At 37.9% G+C, this 23,688-nt stretch overlaps 1 protein-coding gene across 1 annotated transcript in view; it reads left to right on the top strand.

Annotated features, from left to right (window-relative positions):
* UNKL (unk like zinc finger) overlaps positions 1-23,688 on the top strand; it is a gene marked incomplete at both ends in the record, with an annotated part of 43,097 nt that overhangs the window by 7,287 nt on the left and 12,122 nt on the right. The window contains 8 exons of the mRNA XM_084271133.1: positions 1,333-1,509; positions 4,264-4,397; positions 6,264-6,399; positions 7,134-7,251; positions 10,722-10,806; positions 13,821-13,975; positions 21,206-21,394; positions 23,178-23,240. Coding sequence (XP_084127259.1) covers positions 1,333-1,509; positions 4,264-4,397; positions 6,264-6,399; positions 7,134-7,251; positions 10,722-10,806; positions 13,821-13,975; positions 21,206-21,394; positions 23,178-23,240 — 1,057 coding nt within the window. The remainder of the gene's footprint in view (positions 1-1,332; positions 1,510-4,263; positions 4,398-6,263; positions 6,400-7,133; positions 7,252-10,721; positions 10,807-13,820; positions 13,976-21,205; positions 21,395-23,177; positions 23,241-23,688) is intronic.

The following is a 23,688-nucleotide window of genomic DNA, read 5'->3' as shown; positions in this document are numbered from 1 at the left end:
GTCAATGGTATTCACACATCACAGAGTTAATTTCTCACAAAGCGCAGCTGAGGCACTGCAGTGGGTCCAGCAAAGATTGCATCCTGTCTGTCTTGCCATGTAGAGCCAAGAAGTGTGAAAGAGCTACTGTCAGATCTGAGTGCAGGCTGTGCTCCACCTTACGCTGACAAAATGAGACGGAGCACTGAATTTGGTATGCCTAGTAGTATTTCCACTAGTTACATCTGTTGGGATTTAAAGAGATAGGTGCAAATCACTAGCTGCAGCCCATTCATTGTGTTTAACAGAGTGCTGGGTTTAAGGAAGTTGCATGATTCCCAGAGGTTGTGAACAGTATCGCTCTCTGGGCCAGCACAAGGTGCAGGTGTTTAGCACAGCAGGAAAAATGTATGATTTTCATCTAAATATATAAATTCCAGGCTTGCAAATGTTTGCAAACAATTGTGTTTGTTTAGTTTCTAAATAAACTTTTAATAATATAGTAATTAAAGCTTAAGATGGCCTAAATTCTTAGGGACATTAAAGACTAGTTGTGCTTCACTATTCTCCCTCCATTCAGAGTTAAATATTTCTGTGGGACTTTTCATTTCTTGTTCTGTATCACTCTTTAAGCTTTTTGTCATGGTTTCTTTTTACTTTGGGATGGGAAAAAGTAGTTTTTGGAGATGAATATTTTTCAAAACCAGCAGAGGCCAAAATTAATTACACTGAAATAAACTGTGAGAGAAGAGACTTTTTTTTTCTAAATGTTTACTGTTGGAATTATAATCTACACATGAAGCTAGCCATTTTAAAGTAGAAACCGTAACTCACATAGTCATGTCTGAAAAATTATTAGTACCACTGCTGTAAAAATGGTTCTCTTTCTTTTAACAGAAGAATAATTTTAGATTTCCCCTGATACTGTTCAGTAAGTTCCATCTCTATAAAGAGCAGGCCAGAAAAAAATTACTGTGCTAAGAGTACTCTTTGATTTTAGATGATGATAACATTTAAAGAAAATAAATTCTTGTACCTCTTAGTGTAGAAATGGTTTGAACTTGTATCAATATGGGAGAAGTCATTCCTTAGCTCACATGATGATGTCACTTACGGGGTGCTAGATTTAGTAGTATCTTTATGAGCCAGCTTGCTATAAAGTCAGACACTAAGAAATAGATTAAATACTTTTTGTTTTGAAGCTGATCTGTGGTGGTGGTTTGTTTGGGACATTCAAAGATTCCTGTAAAGTTACTTGTCACAAGTTAGTAAGAGATACAGCATCCTTCAGAATTAAATTGTTAAAAACAAAGCTCAAACCAATGCTCTGACTTTGCTCTTTCTATTATGTAGTTGCCCTTACCTGCATCGAACAACAGGGGATACAGAAAGGAAGTATCATCTCAGATACTACAAGACTGGGACGTGCATTCATGAAACAGATGCCCGGGGTCACTGTGTGAAGAATGGAATTCACTGTGCCTTTGCCCATGGTCCGCATGACCTTAGACCACCAGTATATGATATAAGGTAGTCTTGTTTAAATTCTTCAGCCTAATTAGCAGGAAATGCCACATGTCACTTATCACCACATACCAGAAAAATGCAGTATGCTTTGCATGAAAAATATACTTGCTTCTGTGACTGTAAACATAAGAACACAAAAGCTTCTGTAACCTGCAATTTCTAGAGCCAAATTTGTGATTCTCATGACTGATATAATACCAGATACTCTGCCTTTTGTCATTTACGCCTTATAAATTTGTGTGTGGTTTTTACAATCCCAAATTTATGTTTTTTTTAAGCCATCCTGCAGGTTCTCAGCTTGCATGCTTGACATTTTGTGTACTGACATTTTTTAGTTCTGATTTTTTTTCATGTATAAGATACCAGTATTATTTTCTTCCTCTCTCTAATGTATTATCAAGTCACTGTTGAAAGGAGGTGCTTTATGAGTACTGGTAGGTAGGAGTTTTAGCTTTGGCCAAAGCTGGAAGTAAACGTGTTGTTGGGAGGTATTATACGTGGGTGGAAAGGGAACTCTTGCTACAGAAAGCAGCCTGTATATACTCAGTAGGAAAGGATACCAATTCTGAGAGGGCTCTGAGGCCTTGGAGGGTCCTAAGTATCTCTTACTGGACGCTAGATGAGCATTTCAGGGAAGTATCACTATATGCTTGCCCTATTCTTATACTCTTCCCTAGGCATCTGCTATTGGCCACTGTTGGAGACAGGATTCCAGGCTAGATGAAGCTTTGATCTGAGCTGGTATGGCTTCTATCATACATTCTTACCTTTGTTATCCCTTATTCTAAACCATCTCTTGGGACATGATAACTCTCCCTTCATCGTAGTTTTAGGAAAGTTAGTGCCTTTTCAGTAATTTCCTAAGTATTTAAATTCATATTTTGCCACAGCATTCACTTCTGCATTGCCTGATCACATACTGCTGAGTTATATATAGCTTTTCTTTCCAGAAGGCTTTATTCAGTTAGCTAGCTGGTGCTGCTTTTGCAAGACATCTGCCTGTTCTCTTTCTCTTCTTTTTAATTTTCTTCATTTAGCATACACAGCACGAGGCCATGTCAGGCTGAAAACAGAATGCATAGCATCCTTCTAATCTGTTATATGATGTTAGAGTGAGGAACCAATGTACAGGGCAAGATTGAAACCAAGTTCCATTCTCTAAGTGTCTTTCAGTACACTTAGGTGATTGTTAATTGGTGATTGACATCAAGAGGAGCTGAAGACATTTGTGGTCGAAACCTGTGTTTCTTGGCTTGAACCTACAAATAGACTGCCTCAAAGTTCTTCAGTGGTTGTGAAAAACAGTTGTGTGCCATTGTCATTTCAGGCATTCTCAAGGAAACACAAATGATCAGGTCTTATTTTTTAGTTTGGTGATCTTTTTGTTCTATGATGGACACAGATATTAGGATTTCTTAATTTGAAGTAAAAAGCAGAAGTAACAGTAGAATCACTGATGCAGAGACTAACTTTATACTCCTTAATAGCCTTACACTTCTACATATCCACCTTAAGGAAAAAGCACTCTCTAGGAACCTTCCATTTTCCTTCTCATTGCTTGCACCTTTTCTGAATTTGTAAAGGAAATATTCTGACTGTTTGAAAGGTTTTAGTCTTGGGTTTGGATCTGTCTTGTTTTCCTTTCCCTTGGAGATTTTCTTTCTTGGAGGATACTTGGGATCTGGGAAGCTCTTTAAACTATATGTAAATGATATCATAATTAGTTACATTATAAAGCACCACTCCTTTTAAACTCCTCTGCAGAGATCCTGAGTAGCAGTATTTCGATGCAGGAGGTAAGCTCCCAGAGTATTTGTGTCTGGAGAAGACAGTGCCAATTGAAAGTAGCAGCCCTTGATTCTCACAGAGTACAATAGATCCACCACTGATGTTTGATTCCTCACCTTGTTTCTCCATTGCTTCAAAGTCTGCCAAATATAATTATGCTCTAGTATTTATTTTTTTAGTCTTTTGTACTGATTTGCCATTGTTGAATCTCTGTACAGCTTCATTTTACTAAAATAGTGTAATAAGATCGTCTCCGATTTTTGATAGAGGTTTCATACTGGTCATTCTCATCTCACAGCAAGCTTGTGGTTGCTTACTTGCAAAGCAGTTGTAAATTCTTGTAAAAGAGATTCCACTTCCTCATAAACTTTGTTATTTGCTGCTAGGTGTCCTGAATGTCTTGACAAACTTTCTGGCAGAATTTTACAGTGAGACAGAAATACTTCATGCAGTTTTATGGGATGTGGTATTCAGTGGCTGGATTCTTCACCTTCAGTCAGTCATAACTTTTCCAAGAGTCTTATGGCACTGAGCTCTCCCTCAGAGAGGAGGAGTTCTGTAATTCTGATCACCCTTGGTGCACTTTCTGTACCACGTTTAGTTCTGCTCTGTTCTCTGTGGCAGTGGAGTACCAGAAATCAGTAGGGCATTCCGTGTGTCCGCACGCCAGCGTACAGAGGTGCAGGTGGGCATTGCTGGCACAAGCATTGTGTTCTTTGATAATGACAGTGTTCCTTCATGTGTTCTCTTTGATTTGTATGGCATGGTTATTCTTTATGATTGTTTGCCAGCTTCAGCACAAGTAATGGTTTGAAATACAGTGAATTAATTTTTTTTTTACAATTTAAGCTCCTTAAGAGCTGGATTAAGTGGCAGAGGTTTTTAGACATGGGCAGGATTATGCCTGTGACAGATAGGGTTACTGTAGCTGCACAGTTTAGCAGTGTTATTTTCTTTTCCCCACTTCAGGGAACTTCAGGCACAGGAAACCTTACAGAACGGGCAGCTAGGATGCAGTGAAGGCATTCCAGATCTGCAACCAGGAATTTTAGCAAGCCAGGCAATGATTGAGAAGATCCTTAGTGAAGATCCAAGATGGCAGGGTAATGTTACCCAGTCTCCTTTCTCTGTTTCCTTGTTGCTGTTTGATTAATCCTGAGTCTTCATCTGGGAGAAGTTCAAAATGCTTTTTTTAAAATATGGATATTTATGAACAAGTTGTATTGTCTGTCACATTTATATTCAGTTTGCATTTTGAAAATGTTTTGTTTGAAAATGTTTAACAGATCTTTTTCAGTTTCTTTGATGCAAGTGTTGCTAATCTGTGTCAATTGAGTAAATGTTCTTAAAAGTGAGTAGGATCCTCTCATGCTAAATAGTATTAATGATTAGAGTCTCAATTTTTTGAGTCATTAATAGACTAGTTAATGGACTGTTATTCTTGCTTGACTAACAGGGATGAGGTAGAATATTAAACAGAAAATAGGAGCAGAATACTAAAATACAGGAATGCTTTGAAAGCATTTTATTAGATCTTCTAAAGTAAATGCAATTGCCCTAATTTTCCCAAGGCTCTCAGAGTTGGTTCTCATGGTTTTGGTTTAGACTTGCTTGTTTTGTAGCCTAAGATACTCAGATATTGTTAGAGGTCTTGTCCAAATTTGACTGTAGAAAGACTGCCAGGTACATTACTTCCACAAAATTCCTCTGTGGACAGTAGCACAGGAAGATGCTGTCTCTGAGGAATTCAAGGGGAGATAATTATATGGTACTTCTCCCCTTTATATTTTTTTAGATCTGCTATCAGCTAAGTTTAAACCATTTAAGAACTAATAATATAATAATACATAGACCTGAATTGTTAGTTCTAGATCAAAAAATTTGGGGTGTTTGATGTAAAATGACAGCAAAATTGACCAATTACAAGCACTTCTGTTACATTCCTTGCATTGCAACAGGTCTGTGTTATGTAGTGTTGTATGATTTCTGTCAATCCTTGTAAATATGGAGACATTGCATAAAGTTTCTGGGGATTGAAAATGACCCAATTAGTGATTCCATCCTTATTTTCCCAAGTCGTTAATGCAACTATTAAAAAGGTCTGAACGAAGAATAGTCTCATGTGATACTCTGATAAATAGTCTTTGCTGTTTGAAAATATATCATTAATGACTTTGGGAGAATGTTTCTTCAGCTACTTTTCCACAAATCCTACAGGAGTCTTACAATATTCTGCAGTGGATTTTTGAGAACATCTCAGGCTAAAAGGTCTGCTGAAGTCAAGCTACATGACATTGACTGCTTCTGTTTTACCTACATGCATTTTCCCTCCTTAGGAAGATGTTAGATTGGTTTCCCATGATTACTCCTCACAAACCCATGCTTTCAGTTAGTAAAATTGTATCTTCTAATTTATTTACTTGCTCCATTGTTTTTTCTGAATTTTTCTATTTCTAGACAGAACCTTGTTTGTCATCTCCTAGTTCCTCATTCCTGGAACCAAAGATCTAGAGACAGAGGCAAAGGTAGAGAAAAGGCTCTAGAATTTGTCCAGGAAGATTTTACTGCCTAAACATGGAAGCAGTTTTAGTGAAATAAGGACTGTCAACACTAAACTTAAGAGAAATCCAGATATGACATTGTATACATTTTTAGTGTTTGTCTTACCAAAATGAATAATGTTTTTTCAGGTATTAATTTTCAAAATGCTGAATATATATATAACCAGAATTTCCTGTTAGTTTCTCTACCAGTAGATTGGTAGTGCTTGCTTTGTGTACTTTATTGTCATACTGCTACTGCATATACAAGCAAGGAAGATGTGCTAGAATGTGTCAGGCTTTTGTTTGAAGAAAATGCAGGGATCAGCCTGAGTTTATAAGAATGGAGGGGTCTGTGAATCATAATTTTTTTACAAAAAGCAGTGTGATATCTAAGCTCACTAAAGGCATTTGTTGACCTGTTTACAGACACAAATTTTGTATTAGCTGGCTACAAGACAGAACAATGTACCAAGCCACCCAGACTCTGCCGCCAGGGCTATGCATGTCCACACTATCACAATAGTCGAGATAGAAGACGAAATCCCAGAAAATTCAAATACAGGTACATAAATACATATTAAGAATAGACTTCTTGGTCAGTCAGTTGTTAATGGACTGATCTGTTTGGGTTCTTCTAGAGTGCAATTGGTTATTCCTAATGGAAAAAAACCCCACATCTTTCCCAATAGCCTTGCTAAATGTTGGTGGGGTTTTTGGGAAAAAAAACCCTTCTGTTCAGAATGATCAGACAGTTCTGAAGACACAAACTATGAAGCTGTAATGGAAATATCCTGCTTTCTTGCAAAGAATGAAAACAGTTTCTATAATCCTGAGCAAAAATTGGAATCACTAGGTCAAACCTTTGTTTTGAAAAGATCGATTATAATTTCTGTCTTTTTTTCTGGTTTTGTTCTATATTTTTCCATTTCAGAGCAGTTTTTAGGACCAAATTTAATGCATCTCCTCTCTTTTCGGCATTGCATCATTTATCATTACATCATTTTACATAATTTTCACACACTGTGATTTCTTCATGGTGTTTTGTACATTGATACAAGGTTTAGAATTGATGGACTTTGCTTGAGAGTCTTGAGACAATAAATGTCATTAAATAGAAGATAAATACAATCCTACTAGCTCATCTTTCAGTCAGAGAATTTCAGAAAAGTCAGTGTTTCTTAGAATTTGCAACTTTATGGGTCCCAGAATATAAGATTCTGAGATTTAGTGGAAAATTGTGTGAGACTTCTCCTAGACAGTAGATACAAACATGCTCTGGACATCACTTTTTTCTAGGTCCACTCCTTGCCCCAACGTAAAACATGCAGATGAGTGGGGTGAACCTTCAAGATGTGAAAGTGGGGATAGCTGTCAATACTGTCATTCTCGTACAGAGCAACAGTTTCATCCTGAGGTAAGAGCTAAGTTTGTACTTATATTTAGCAATTTCAAGTTTATTATGGATTATTGATAAAATATACTATTAATGAATAAAATGTGGTATGTCATTCAGCACTTTCAGTCATTGAGGTACTTGCATAAGCAAAACAAGCTTTGCTAAGAAAGTGACTTGTGCTGTTATGGTTTTCACTGTGAGGCATTTTTATTCTACTGCTTATGAGAATTTAATTAATATTCTCTGGGTTTGGGCATAAATAAATGTGTTCTCTTTTTTACCAAACTTCTTGGATCGGTAATGAAACCACAGCAGTAACTGTTACTCATTAACTTGGGACAAATTTCTGTTTTAAACTTAGTTTTAAAAGCTTTATTACAAATAATTAAGGAAACCGACTGGATCAGGAGGTGGAGAAGTACAGAAAACTCTCTTAGCAGCTGAAGTAAGACTCTCCAGAAAAACAGGGTGATTTTAGATTCCTCTGTAGTCCCAGTCATTGTAAATTTGTTGGGTGCTTGAGTGTAATGGTGAAATGCTGGGGGAGACAGCAATGCTGTGCAGTATGGTGAGGTTTAATTCTCATGCCACACTGTGAGAATATTAAATGTGCCAGTTAATGGAAACAGCACAATGCTCTTGTACATTCCCTGCAATAAGTTGACCGGCTGCATCTTTGTATTAAATAGGTGTCAGCTATCTCTACTCTCAAGATGCTGCTCTAGAATTTCACTGTCCTGATTACTAGAAATTTTGCAGTCCAGGTTTATTTCAGATCACCTAATTCTTCTGCATTATATTCCATCGCTTTTCTGTAGTAAGGGTGTCTTAGTGTTGCTCTCAAACTTTGATTTATAACAAAGCTAGGAATGAAAGTGCTAAAATAAGTCACAAGGCTGAACATTGAGTTCTGCTACTAATTTTGTCTGCTACCTTCATCTTTCATACCATTCATTGTTATCTGTCCATTAGTCAGTTTAACGTCAGATACCTAACACTAGGAAGTCAAGTTCTTCATTATCTTAATTAATGACTTAAAATCGAAGTCCTTGCTAAAATGACTACATTTCTGTTTTAGAGAAAGACCTTTCATTTATCAAAGTTACATGATGAGTCTACCATCATGTGATTTTACCAAAGGAACTTTTAATTTTATCCCATTTCTTTCTGTCTTTAATCTAAATGGTGACAGACAGAATAATTAGTGGACATGCAGCAGCCTGAATCAGCTATTTTTGCTTGTCTCAGACATCTGTGAGCTGTACTTAATATACCTCAGTTGTATGTGCTACTTCTGAGGTGTTGGCTTTATAACATTTTAACTGCATCTGTCTTATTTGCCAGTTTTTAAACAAGTCTGATGTTACAGTTACCTAATTAACTTCCTCTTCCTGAGTGGACAACGATTTGCTTCCACATCAGCTGTAGTCACCTCAGTCTTTGCTTGTTTCCATTAGCTGTGCTGCCTTTATAGTGCTGAACATAACTCCTACTGATAACCAAGGCAGTTTGGTGGGGGTAGTGTTATCACCTCACCTAATTTTTGTTTAGGTTTTGATTTCACAGAAACTTGCAGCATGCCTGCACTGAAAGAGTTTTCATTCAACATCATACCCTGTCATCCTTTCCTTCCTCTGCTCCATCTCTGACTTTTATCCAGTTGTGTGGTTGGAATAGAAATTCTACCCAGCTTTTGTACCTCTGACTTGAGGAGTCAAAGCACTGATTTTATTCTGTTCATAATGAAATTCAATGTATTTAGTGGTGGTAATCAGCTGCCTACATTCCTCAGTCTACTTACTTGATGTCAGTAACGTTAATTCAGCCTTACTTTTCTATGTCCTTTAAGTTGAGTGACTACTCACTTTATCCAACATTACCTTCTGTTATTGGATGCTTTCCTATACTCATTCTTTACCAAATTCAAATGAAGATTATTGTCATTGCCTCTTGGCTCAATGACTATTTTTTGAAGAAATCTCTTGGTTCTGCTGTTGACAGATAGCAGACGTGTTGGTAGCTGGGAAGTTAGTCTTCTCTGATGATTTAGTTCTTTGAGTATGCTGTCTGTCTTGTAATACTGGTATGTGTAGATGATGTGGCCATCTCCAGAATCAGTCTTTGAGGCGTGAGCTCTGCCCCAATAGTATTTTGACATTATCTACATTACCACTTCTTGTATCTGTAGCATTTACCAGAAGGCACACCACACCAGCTGGGTAGCTTATAGGAACAGGAAAGGTATTTTTTTGCTGGGGCCCAGGTTCATTTCCTAGTTCAGGTATGGTATCCACAAGTGATTTCTTCATTTTTTACATCTGTGATAGCTCCCAGTGAAACTGGTGTGAAGATGAGTCTCACTGTTTTGTTTAAGTGCATTATTTGGATGAATACTCTCCTACAGCAGGGCTGTTTTTTGATGTGTCTGAGGAAAAATTACTTGAAGAGTGATAAGCATCAGTAATAATTTTGTGATTTAGCATTTTACTTTAGTTTTTTGGAAGATCTTTGAGTTATGCATGAACTAGCAGTGAACCTAGCAACTAATTTTTCAGCCTCAATTCAGAATCACTTATGAGAGGAAAATGTAGCTAAGATGCTTAAAATAACTCTAAAATAAAGAGCTTACAGAACTAGTTGTTGATTTTTTTAAATACATAGTTTCATTTTTCATGTTTGGTCTAAGATAGTAGTCCAAGGTAAACATTTTTTTACACAGCATATGCAGAAATGCCAAAGAAGTGGCTTTCTGAACAAAGAATTATTACTTCCTGAGCTATGAATCATTCAACTGACACTGAAAGCCAAAGACTACAGTACCTTCAAGAACCAAAAAGATCTCTCTGCTATTTGCCACAGAAATAATTTTCTAAAGAATCTATGTGCTTTTCAATACGTCCTTAATATTGTTCTAATGTAAGAGTTTGTCAGTCCCTCCTCTCAGCCTTGTGAGATCCAAAGATCATCAAGATGAGCGATAAACTGCATGTGGATCTTACTAGCAACTTATGCAATAATCATTACTGTCATGAACAATCAGTATAGCCTCAGTTCTCACACACCCAGTCAGGTTAGAGAATGGCAGGTTGATTTGAATATTAGAGGTGTCCTAAGGGAGGAACCACCTGGTAAAAGCCTGTTGCTCTCCTGCAAGATTTCTTAGAGGTGGTGTAAATTACTTTGAAAAATTTATTCTGGTGTTTCACTTGTTTCTATGCAACATGGAAAACCTAAAATCTCCGTGCTGCCTACTGTGTATTAATGTACAGAAGAGGGGGAAGGTTCTGTTGTCTCATGGTGAATTTTCTTAAAGTTCTTCTATTGAATTTTTACAATGATCATAAGATCTGAGTCTTCTGAGCAGACTGTGTAGCACATATTGGTCATGAAAATGCAGAATTTTTCATGTAAAAGTTTAACATTTTTCTAACTCTTTTGTTGTTACATAACAAACAGGTTTAGATTAACCCCCCTTCTGCTTTGTTTAGATTTACAAGTCTACGAAGTGCAATGACATGCGCCAGACAGGGTACTGCCCACGTGGTCCCTTTTGTGCATTTGCACATGTTGAAAGTAAGTAAGAACTGTTACTTTCTATCAGTGTTCATAACAGTGAATCGTAATATCTAAGTTTCAGTAACAGAATGTACTTAATATCATTCATTTTCATGCAGAAATGACATTTAAGGTTATTTGGTTTTAGAAATCCAGCCCATGTTTTCTAATACCATACACTGCTGTGGAACTTTGCTTTATAAGCATCAGATTTTCATCAGCAGTAAGACAGGAGGTGCTTTTCTTTACAAATGCAGCTTGTCCCTGTAAGCTTTTGAGCTTGATTTGGCAGTTTTCTGCACACACACTTCACCTTTTAAAATATATTATCTGTCCTGTTGAAATGTATGGTAAACTTCTCAGGTAAAAGTTAAACATCCTTGTGAGTATTTGCAGATTTAGGGCCTTAGCTAAACTGAAAAGGACACAGAGAAAATTGTCAGCTATCTTCTTTTCCATAATCCACTTCCATCTTCACTGCACTCCAGCTGTTATATACAGAAAAAAAGGAAGAGGGACCTTTTTTTTTTCCCAAGAGAGCACTCAACTCCTTGTTATGCATCTACACAGATTAATTCTGGGTATGCATCATCAGATTCTTTCTAATAGTAGTATCAACCTAAGTACCCCTACGCTCTTCCTGCACTCCAGAATGTGAAATGTGCAGTTGCTGCAACCTTGTGCCATCTTTCTAGTTCTGATGCAAGGCAGACCTAGAAGCATTTCTTTGTAACTGGTGTCTTATAGGGTCTAGATTTTTTTTTTTATTATGTAGCTTTTCTTGGTTATATAATCAGTAAAAGCTCATATTTATTCTTTTTAAAAAAAAAAGGGTCTGCTCGTATCTCTTTGCCTTCTGCTTCTAGAGGTGGAAAGAGGGATGAGATACTCAGCCAATTTTGGAAAGCTCCAAAATTTCTGCAATTCAGTAGCATTTCTCTTTTGATTCTCTAACAATAAGTAATAGCACTCTGCTCTCCCTGTCTAGCCTATGTAGGCAAATATGATGTTTTGTACAACCATTTATTGTGTCACTTGCTGACCTAAAAGATTTTCAGTGTCTTTCTTGCTGCCCACAGCTCGTTTCTGAGAATCTGTCGCATGATCAGATTCTTTACTTCTGTGGGATGATCAATTTTACTAAATAACCTCCTATATTTATTTAAAGCAGCCCATTATTATAAGACTTAGCAATTCTTCAAAATGCTACAGCTGTGTTTCTTCACATCAGAAGTAGCTCATTGCCTCTTTTGAGACCCCATCATGATCTACTTCTGTGTGTCTTGATTGATGCTCGATTCCTATGAAAGGAATCATTCTCACAGGAAGTTCTCATTGACAATAACCAAGGTTTCTATGTCTAAACATTGTCTATATTAAGCATTGTCCAGGCTAAAAATAAAGCAGGCTGAAAGAAAATCCAAATTCACCAATCTCCCTAAGGGATATCTTTCTAATCTGATGTAAATCCTCTACTCCAGCCCTGTTCTTTCTTCTACTTAGTAGGATAAATTCTTGTACTCTTCAAAAATCTGCAGAACTCTGAGAGAATTCCTGAGTCTCTGAACATGTGTCAGGGAATGAAGAGAGACCATGAATCAGTGCTTTTCCTAGGACAGTGTGAGGGTTGACTGGACTTGCTCTGGGCAAGCAGCTACACAATTAAATAATATGTCATCAAAGTGAGAGTAAATTATTAAAAATGCATCTGTTTCTGTCTTCCCAACTGTTCTGTGCACTCTCATGCTGTAGGAGGATAGTGCAAGGGTCTCATGACATCATCCTTGCAAGCCCTACAGTTGCTTTTCCCTTTTCTTTTTCCTGGCTGTGGCTGGACTGGACTGGTCTGTATCATGGTACTTGCTAAGAGTTTTTCCTCTTTCTTTTGTGAGCCACGTCCCTATTTTTGTCATTTACACAATAGTGGAAATATTTGCTAAAGCAGTGGACCACATAGGCCACAGTGCTGTGATAAATCAAATGCCAGGTAGAAAACCCCCACATTGTTAGAAACAATCTTCATCTCCACTGAAGAGAGGTGTCCACATATCTGATACTCATTCTGCTTCCTACTATGGCTTGTACATCTGTACATTCTAACACTTACTTATTGTTTAAAGTTGATTTTTACCTGTAGTTTGTCATTACCCCTTCAGAAATGCAGTAGTGGCTAGAGATGAAAAAAAAACCATCCATAGAATTTATTAAGAAATTTTGTTTTCAGTCCTGACTCCCTTACTTTGATGTCTTTCTTTTGTGCATGGATTATGAGGTGAAGAATGATATTAACTGTAATTGCTTAGTAAAGTAAACATTTTTTGTTGAATTGTCATTTGCCTGTGAAACTGGAAGTCTAAATCTCCTTAATATATCACACATTTAAAGAATCAAATATCCAAGATGTTCAGAGGTTTAACAAAGTAGCCTTTGAAGAATTGCAAAGTAACTGTTCAGTCACCGTGGGGTTGAATTTTCTGGGATGAAAATTAACGAGTCATTGGTCACAATCTACATACAAGTTAAAAGTGAACTTTCTCAAGGGTTATTGTTCCTTTGTAAGTTAAATAGTACAGTGCACACCTTGTCTTCAGATTGTTTTATGATTAAGTCAGATGGTTCTAGACCGGAAAAAAGAACACAAAGTACCCTATGATCATGATGTCATTGTTACCTTTACAGTCAGGAGTTAGAAAAATGTTGTCTTTAAATCCTGGTGTGATAGAGATTCTGGAAAGTAAAGCAAAATCTAGAATACTTTAAATATATGAATTTCAATTTACCTCCCACCAATTTTTGATGGAGCAAGTAAGTAAGATTATCACATTTGTTAGTAGCCACAAGTACATAATGGTTAATTATATAATTTGTACCTTGTCTTTATGCTTATATTTAAAGAAAATGAGAGAGATTTCTTGTGTGTGATTGATGTTTCCATGTGACAGGTGCTGTGTTTGGTATTAGGTATGTTACTGTTAACTTCACACAGCTAAGTATCAAATCTATGTGTAATTTGTTGGGGATTCCTTCAACAGAGGACACCATGAATGTAGTCATACTGCAAACTGGTTGTCAATCAAAGCCAGGCACTCACCTGTTTTCAACAGACAGCATAGGAATTGCAAATGAATGGAGCAGCAGTCTTAACTCCACAAACAGCATTACAAATAGCAGTGGGCAGCCTGGAAATGTAAGTGGAAATAATTCTGGAAAAGTTACTAATATTAATAATCACTGTGCTGATAAACAATGTTTATTTTACTTCTTAAAAGTCTGTTTTTTTTATTTCTTTGTACTTCAATAAAATAACATAGCTGTAGTAAATGTCAGGCAGAGCTATTTAACTGGTACTGTAAGCCTCAATGGAATGTCTGTCCTTGGCACCAGATTTAACTATGTATTATTTGTGGTTTCTGTTCTTGCTTTTTTCTCTTTAGATGCAAGATTTTGAATGCTACAGTGAGGAACATCATCGTTAATCAAATATACAACTGCAGGATGGTTTAATTTGCATGTCTCTCTTTCCTGTAGGAAAGGTTTAATTCATGGAGGATGTTGCCTGATCCCAGCCCATTTCTCTGCCCTGATTTACTAACATTAGGAATTAATTGATCTTCTACCTGAACATGCTTTATCATAAAGCTTCTTACAGTGGTGTAGTAGTACATAGAGTGTGTTTGGTGGTAGACAAGTGTTTCATTGCAAGGGTGATAAATGTAGTTCATATTAGCAAATTTCATCAGTTAAGGATGGAGGACAGGAAGAAGAAAGATATATTGCAGAGCTTTTTTTATCTTCCTGTTAGTATCAGCTGGAATAGATTTTTTGATAGGTTTTATGATTGTTCCAAAATAATATCTAAAGATAGTGACATCTCTCTCTTTCTCTCCTGACTGGCTTTTTTTCTTACCTTATTTGCAGTGCAGAGTCACAAGTACCAACACATTCATCCCCAGAATTTTCCACTTTTAGCTTTACAGCACTCTTGATCTATAGTGTTTAGTTAGAAAAAGGATAAAAGGACATATTTTAAATAATGTTTAAAAGGAATTGCCAATAAATACTGCAGTTGTTAAAACTCCTGGGTTTCTTTCATGTAGCTTCACATTGCCATCCTGTAGGCTGAGAAGAAAGGTACCAATATGCTTACATTTTGTCTTAGGTTTCTAGTGCAGAAGTCTGCTTCTGTATATTAGAGGTTCTGAGAGAGGGTCTGCTTTTTTGTTTAGGAAAGTAATTCTGTTGTTGCTAAGGTTCTCAAGCTGATTTTTCATTAGCACGTTTGTCTTCTGTTTGTCCATGTTTAGTTCTTGAGTTTTGTGGCTTTCTTGCTTTCTCCATCTGCTGTAAACTGCCTCACTTTAGTATTTAAGTAGTCTGCCTGTATTCCTGCCTCCCCTCATTTTCTGTATCACAGTGTTTTATTTAGATTTCTGGTTTATATCTGTACCAATAACCTCTCTGTCTTTCTGTCCTCTCCTTCATTCTTATCACTGTCAAACACTGGTCCTGAGTAAACTTAATTTTACTGCATTTTATCATGATGAAATTAGACTTTCTCTGCCTCTCTGCCTTAGTATCTTCAAACCAAAATCTCCCTATTCACCTTCCAAAACATCTTTCACATATCCTGTGATAGTATGCTGGGAGAATATCCTACTGGTTTATTTGCTTCTAGAGGAAAAGGATGATGTAGCACTTGAGAGACCTAAACTGAGTTCTCTACTTGACCATGAAATTCCTCTTTGGCTGTGAGCAAGTTGCTGAGGTCCCTGTTTCTAGAATGTTGTAATACATTGCCCCATGTATAAATGTTATTGGGAGAATTAAGTCCATGAAGATTCTGTATGATCCAGATCAGTAGTGGGGGAGGCTGCATAACTGGTTTATATATATATCTTCATATCTCACCTGTACTGTATTTTTATGTCGCATCTAAGTTGCCTTGTCAGTTGGACTGTCATCACCCATTCCTCTGCTGCTCTTTCCTTAACGTTTCAGTCAGGACATAATCTACTCTTCAGCCTTTTTTGGTAGGTGTGAGTTCAGTTTCCATGGAGAGCTTCTACGTCTGTGTTTCTCTACTTCCATGTTCTGCCCTCTGGTTTGAAGCCTGTAACACCATACTTTCATTAGTCCCTTCTCCTGATCATAGATAGGACTGCTCTCCAGTCTGTCTTTGCTTTGTACTCTGCCACTTGTATCATCTAAATGTACTTAATCTCCATGGTGCAGTTTGCCCATGTGGTATGGGATTTCCCTTGATTGTAATTTTTCATTTAAATTAGTACTTGTTTCTCCACACTTGTCATCACCTCTTCTCTTTCTTTTTGTTCTATTGCTCTAACAAGTCCTAGGTTGGTTTTCTTGGCATACCTGTTTTTTCTCATGTTGCATCAGAGCTGTGAAGTGCCTTAAGTAAGATTTGGAGTCTTTATATGGACTGTAGCCACAAATCCAGTCATCCTTTTCCCAATCCTATATGCATTCTTTAGGAGCTACATTTACACCAACTTTTACTTTCAGCTCTTACTACTAATTCTTAACTGTTACTGCTCTTTTGTGCTCTATTCAGTGTCATCTGATTCACAGAATCACAGAATGTTAGGGGTTGGGAGGGACCTTGAAAGCTCATCTAGCCCAACCCCTGCCACAGCAGGATCACCCAGACTAAATCACACAGGAATGCATCCAGGCAGGTTTGAATGTCTCCAGAGGAGACTCCACAACCTCTCTGGGCAGCCTGTCCCAGGGCTCTGTCACCCTCACAGGGAAAAAGTTTCTCCTCACATTCACATGGAACTTCCTGTGCTCCAGCTTGCACCCATTGCCCCTCATCCTGTCACTGGCCATCAGTGAGAAGAGCCTGGCTCCATCCTCCTGACTCTCGCCCTTTATATATTTATAAATATTAATAAAGTCACCCCTCAGTCTCTTCCAAGCTGAAGAGGCCCAGCTCCCTCAGAGCTGATTGCCAGAAGGAATACTCCTTTATTACCCATTCTCTGACCATTCCTTTTTTAGGACATACATTTCTTTCACTCTTTATTTAACTTTAAGAGGGTCTTCCTTATTGTTTCTTCTGGTGCACTCGTGAAATTCATCTCTCTGAACTCCTCAGTTATGGGAAATGATAGTAGAATAGGTTACTTGAATATTTCCGTGCCTAGAAGTCTTGTAATAGCTTGATCCATGTTTCAGATACATTGCTTGCAGCATTTGAACTTTGATGTACTACTTGGGTAATGTTTCATCATCCAAAATGCCATGCACTCCTTTGCCAAAATAATCTCTCTGGCTCTGCATCCCATTCATATGCAGTGTTCTCAACTGTAAACTTCTGCCTCACCTGATTTTCATCCCTTAGTTTCAACTGTTCTTATTTATATCCTGCAAGTTTATTGCAAGAGAACATACCCAAATGGTCTTCTATGTCTGTTTTTCTTATAGGGCTGTGAGATTGGATTAACTTGGCTTTGTCATTGGCTGCACCCACAGTAATAGTTGCTGCTTCATGTGCTTTCTCAGCTGGTTGATTAGCTTTCCAGTTATAGCAATACAAAACAAATATTCTTTTGAACCACTTCTCAGCCAGAAAAAAAGTCAATCTTACCACCACTCCTTAGAACACACTCAGCTCACACTTTAGGATTATACTGCTGATCTTCTGCACACATCAAGTCTCTGTTACTGGTAGCTAATTGCAGGGTGCCTAAGTTAGGTGATGATACAGACCAAAGGCCTAGCTGTATGATGGAATTTGTCTGCATACATTGTTCAAGTTGGTGACACTGCAAAATTAATAGGAAATCTTGCTGTTTATTCTGGAGATGAAATAGGATATATATCAAAGATTTATTGCATTTATTCATTATAGAATGTTTGTTAGCCCTTCTAGGCTTAGAGCAATATGTCATAGTTTCCTTTTGAAGAGTAAAGGAATGGAAATGTTGGCTGTGATGTCAGTGCTCGTCAGCTCAGTCGCAGTAAAGGTTGTGATAGCTCATCCTGATTGCACACACAGTGTGAACATTCTGCCATCTTCATTAAGCCTCAGGTTGTCTGTTTTACTTCATAACTAAGATGGTTTGACTGCACACATGTGATGAGTTATCACACTCATTTGGTAAAGGGTAGTTCTTTAAGCTGTGATAATGCAGCTGAGTTTGATTATGGGTACAGTCTAAGTCTGAAAAATGGTGATGAATCATGCTTCCTTTACTGTGGAATTAGTGTTCTGATACAGTGAGGGACATAGGAAGGAAATAAGTTACTTGGGAGCAAAATTAGTTTTACAGCTTAATTTCAAATACCGACGTTTCCTCTTCCTGTCATCTTCCCCTCCACCCCCCACAAACACAGGCAATATAACAGTATTTGTAAAGCCACAAAATGAAATGCAGCTCAAGAAACCCAAAAACCTTCTGGTTTTGTAGGAAATAATACCAAGTTTTGTAGGTACATTTTGTCATTTTCATTGTAGCAGTTCAGCTGTAAGCAAAGGCCTAGAGTAGGCCTAGAGTAGGCCTGAGCTGAGGGAAAGAATGTATCACTTGTTCTGCATGCTCTTTTTCTAAGCAATTTAGCTGCAGTGAAGAATAGTCACAAATGCTTGCTTTCTAAGAATCCAAGAGGCTCTGTGCCTCACATCATGAGGCTGTGACCCTTGTTATGGCAAGCTTGGCATCTCTTGACTTGTGGTGTGTCAGAAATGTTCGGGCATCCTACTGACTTGAGCAGAAACACAAAATTGAAGAAGTTGTTCTTTTGTAGCACCTGTGAAAGTGAGAAGTAACCAGAAATGTATCCAGCTGCAGAGCTCAGCTAAGCTTAAAAATGAATCTGCAGAGATTTACAGCTGAGCCTCTTTTCCAGTGAGGATTGTCACCTAGTACTGGTCTTTCATTAGAGTAGACTCTAAATCCTTTTGGGGTTGAACTGTGTCCTTCCTGTGCTTACATCTTTGACTACACTGCACAGCACATTTCCGTTATTAGGAGGAACATGTTCCTGAAGACTTCTTAAGTCTGTTGGGCCTCTATCCCTCACTCAGAAAATCAGATGCCACAAATCTTAAGTTACATTGGTAGGACTGTTGCCAAAGATCATGTCAAAGGCTTCCTCCAGACTTGAGGCAACTATGAATTCTAGCCTCTGTTGTTTGTGCCTCTGTCTTAATAAAGAAGCAGCTGCCTAAAAAAAATACAACAGCTCTGTTGTCTGCAGGTAGCTCTCAAGGACAAGAAACCAACCCATAATGGCTATCTTCCTTTCCTTCCTCTTTCCCTGATCTTCAGCAGGTCACATTGTAGGAGAGCAGCCACGACGTACATCTTCCTGTGTCGATAAAATTATGTGTTGCTTGCCTGGTTGAAATATGCATCTGAGAAACATTCTGTGCAGATTAGGGAGCTCATCCTTAAACTGAGTCAGTGGCTTATCTAAATTAGTACCTTTCTTCAGGTGGCAGTCTGTCTGCACTGTCTAGTGCTCTTATGTTGCAACTTTGTCTGCTGCCTTAAGCAGCTTTGTGCTACCAGAAGTAAGTTTTTAAGTGTACTTACAAGATGTAACTCTGTGGTTCATAAAAAACTTTCAAAATCCTTTTAGATTAACTTTTAGCATGTTTTTATCCACCAAAACAAATGTCCATGAATTTCACTTGAGAGTAGTGGTTTTGTTCCTGGCAGTGTTCTTCCTTTTCTTTTTCTCTCTAGCATAAAGAAAAGTATTTCAGTGCTGAAAAAACTTTGTGCAAGTTTAGTATCCCCATGCACAGGGGCAATCCTCAGGTTTGGATTTTGAGTAAATGGCAACAGAAAGAGAAATGTTGAGTGTTGTAACAAGCTTGTGGCCAAAACACGAATTCTTCAGCCTTTGACTGTGGAAGGAATTTTGTCTGAGTAAACTTTGGCTATCAGTTTAGTTATTTCTGCTGTGGTGTCCACTCTTCTTCTTCTGTCAGCTCTCAGGGTATATGTACAATGCAGACTGTTGTATAGAGAAGCTGTCTTTGGATTTCAGAAGCAAGCTAATGACAGACCTCTGCACAGATAAGGAGATTGTCTGTAGGGATAGGTGAGAGAGAATGCATAGATAATAATCTTCACTGAGTGGAGGGCCTGCATTTATTGGAGGTAGGGGTTTTTCTGTCCATGGTTAATACTGCATCTAGATTTATGTCTGTCCTCTACCTGATTCACGGGAATTTGAGGTTTCTGTTCCTGAGGAGGGAGATTTTGAGGTTATACTATTCTGGGGAGAGAGGTGCCTCCTGTTAAAATCCTGAATTTTTTAAAATGCTTTCATATTCTTTGGAGCATAGTGTAAAATTAGGCATTAGTGTTAACCATAAATTGGGAGTTTAACAGTAAATGATACACTTCTTTGTCTGATGCAGTGTGTATTTTGTATTTAAGCAAATGAAAGCGACTTTGGGAGAATTTCACTCCATTATTGAGTTTAGATCAGTTCCTGGAGAGCTGGCAGATTCTGTTCCAAAACAAGCACAGAAGGGATTAAAATGTGTCTCATCACTGGGTGTTCTCACCACTGGGCTGTTAGGCATAAATGTGGGCTGCAACTATTTCCATACTGCCTTTGTGAGTCTAGTTATAAATCTAGTTTACTTTAAAAATGTAGAAGCATGGAATGCCTGCAGTTCCAACAGTGCCTCCCAGGATGCTGGGACCTAATCAATAAATTTCTGGTTGATCAGGACTGTACTTCTAGCAAAAGAATTGTCTAGACCTACTTACAGATTTCATCTTAAGCCTTTTACTTTAGAAGTTTAAAACTCTCTGAAAAATGTTCAGCAGAACTAAAAATTATAAATTCAGTAATATTTTTAGATATTTAAAAGTTAGTTTATTAATCAATAAACACTTTAAGAATCTTGGAAAACAGTCTTTTGAGATTTACAGACAAGGCCTGGGATGCTTTTTGCCAAGATTCTACATGTCTTTTTATTTTTGAACTGCTCAGCTTGATCTGGATGAGTTTGTTTAAAGAAGTGAAATTATGTATAATGCTTACATTAAACTTTAAATTAAGAAATACAGGAATGTGTGGAAATCAGGAAATCAAATATTCCTTTATTGTAAATTAATATCTATTAAGTAATCTCCACATGTGATTCATTTTGTGCACAGGGACCAAACAAGGCTATATTCTGGTGTGTACAAATGCATCTCCTTTTCAAGTCTGTGTATTTAAAATAGTTTTGTGTTAATTTTGTCATCTGCATATTTTTTAAGGTAACACCAAAAATATATCCAAATAAATCCAAGTTAGTGTTGTATTTACATAAGACTGGAATTAATTTATCATTTCAACTGATTGTGTTACAGAGGGAAACTGTAGCTGTAAAGTTAAGACCAAATCATGGAGAATATTAGACACTGTTTTCTGTCTTCTACAGATTTCCTGTTCTTCAAGTCCAACTGTAACATCGAGTTCTGGTAGCAGTAGTTCTTTATCACCCCTTGGACCTCTTTGTAGACAGAGATCATTAGCAAATGGCGTTCTGTGTTCTGAGTCTAGTCCATCAGGTGTTTCTTCACCAACATCCAGCTATCCAAAAGCACCAGGCTTTGAACGAGAAGATCAGGTATGTGAACAATATGGGTCTAGAAGTACAAGTGCAGTCAAGTGAAATCAGGTTCAGCAGAAACGTGGTCTGCCTCCTGTATCAGCGTTGGGTTTTGGTAATTTAGAACATGGAGCTTGGAACCCTGTTCTTTAGTGAGCTAAACTGATTCAAATTACAGGTGTCACAGGTCAAGAACACTCATGCAAAGTCACTGCAGCTCAGCTGTCATGCAGTAAATTCATAGGTGATAGACTATAACAAACCTCTTGAAGAGAGAGATTTGTAGCACTAGCAATGAGAGTGATTGAAACTTAAGTTGGTGAGGAGTTATAATCCTTTAGTTGGGAGGTAGGGAGAAAACAGGCAATGATAGAAGCAATTGCCAGAAGGGAGGGAAGGCTGGTATTTTTCGGAGATACGAAACAATTTTATTGGCTTGTAAGGAAAAAACCCTAAAAGCCCAGGATTCACCCATTGGAGCTAAAGGTTAGACTTCTGAATTGTCAGAAATGAACTGTTTGAAAATAGGAGCTTCAATGGCACATTAAATAAGCTGATCAGCCTTCTTGCAAACCTGTGACTTGCCAGAATTGGTGTCTCTAACCTGAGATGCACAGAGAGTTGCAGAAATAAAACACTAAAAAAGAATGCAAGGCAGGAAGGTGTTTTTGTAAATGGTGACTTGTAGATGATGGGGAGACCATTACTCTGAAGTTCTCCAGGCAGGATTGTGTTCTTACATGCAGTTTCTCAGACAGACTATTGTGTTAGCTGATCATTGTGACAGGAAAGATCTCCATCACCCAATATAGGGATCGAGTGCTCATTGATCAGATGTCATGGAAGCAAGCCAGTTACAGTATCACATGGCTGCTTTCCTGACACAAGACAGCAATAATTGAGAAATGAATTGAAGATATATTTTGCTGGTTTGGTCACATTTAGCAATGTGCCACTGCAAAGAATGTGTCTCAGCAGCAAAAGCATCGTGTGCTTGCCAGCTAGTGACCACATTGGACTGTCTAGAGGCAAGGCAGTGACAGACTTTGCAACTGATTAATACGTTTCACTACACTACAGATTAGGAATCTCTCAAGGAAAACAAGGAACAAACACAACAAGAGTGCTGAAAGGCAGCAGAAAGAACCATTTTTTCCCAAGAAGACAGAGAACACCTTGCAGAGCTTATTGCAGTTCAGGAAGTCACTGAAGATTATTGGCCTTAATAGGACAGAGATCCTTTGATTCTGCTGTGCAAGTACACAGTGGGCAAAGAGAAATTGCTTAGCATTCCCTTTTATTTATGTATCACTTGTTTCAAAAGCTACCTTATTACAAAATTGTGCTCAAGGAAGGTCTGCACTTATATTTGGAATGTTTTTGCTGTTGTTACTTGTAGCATTAAGGGAAAATCTAGGCGGTTCCATTTAAACTTTCGGCTACCTCAGGCTGCTATCTCACCAGCCTCTCAGGCAACTATCCCCCAGCTCGTGAGCATTTGGGACATGTTGTTTCTGCCACAGCAAAATGCTAACATGGCTACTCAGTTTTTGGACCAGAAATAGCTTGCATGTGCTCAGTTATGCATGTAAGGGGAACAGTTGCAACTGCTGTTCCTTTTCCATGTTGGTTTACTCTATGGTGATTAAAATTTAATTCTCCATATGGGACTGCAGTGAGGGAAATTAAGTCAGTCTGTTGAAGATGTCATTACAGGGATGTCACTGACCCTTCATAAAGCAGTAATGCCATTTACAGCAACGACTCATCAAGTTCATTAAAGGAATTTTTCTTCTTTCAGGCAAAGCATCGAAATTTCCCAGCTGAGAATCAGCAGAAAATAAATGAACAAGACAATAAACAGGTATTGCAAAAGCTAAATGCTGTAAATATTTTGGCCTTTGTGATAATTTTTGATGCTGCATTAATTAATTATGTTACAGCATAGTCTAAGGAAAAATTGTGCCTGGTGACAGGAGAAGAGGCAGCAGGCACAAACTGAAACACAGGAGGTTCCATCTGAACCTGGTTGTGGAGTTACCCTCCTTGGAACCAGATTGCCTCTCCTACTTGTGTTGACTTTGATACCATGTTTCTCCAATGATAGGGTGTCCTGGTTTCAGTCAGGATGGAGTTCACTTCTTTTGTAGCAGGGGATGGAATGCTGTGTTTGGGTGTTAAAATGAAAGTAGTGCTGATAACACCCTGATGTTTTCAGTTGCTGTCAGACATTTTCAACTGCACTCTTCCACTATAGCTAGCTTTGATATAGAAATTTTGTGTAGTAGTGGTAGAAATCAGGAGAGTAGCTA

The sequence above is a fragment of the Gallinula chloropus genome (assembly GCF_964237585.1).
Source record: "Gallinula chloropus genome assembly, chromosome: 15".
Lineage (NCBI taxonomy): Eukaryota > Metazoa > Chordata > Aves > Gruiformes > Rallidae > Gallinula > Gallinula chloropus.
Note: the sequence above shows the minus strand (reverse complement) of the source record. Positions and strands in the feature narration are given on the sequence as shown.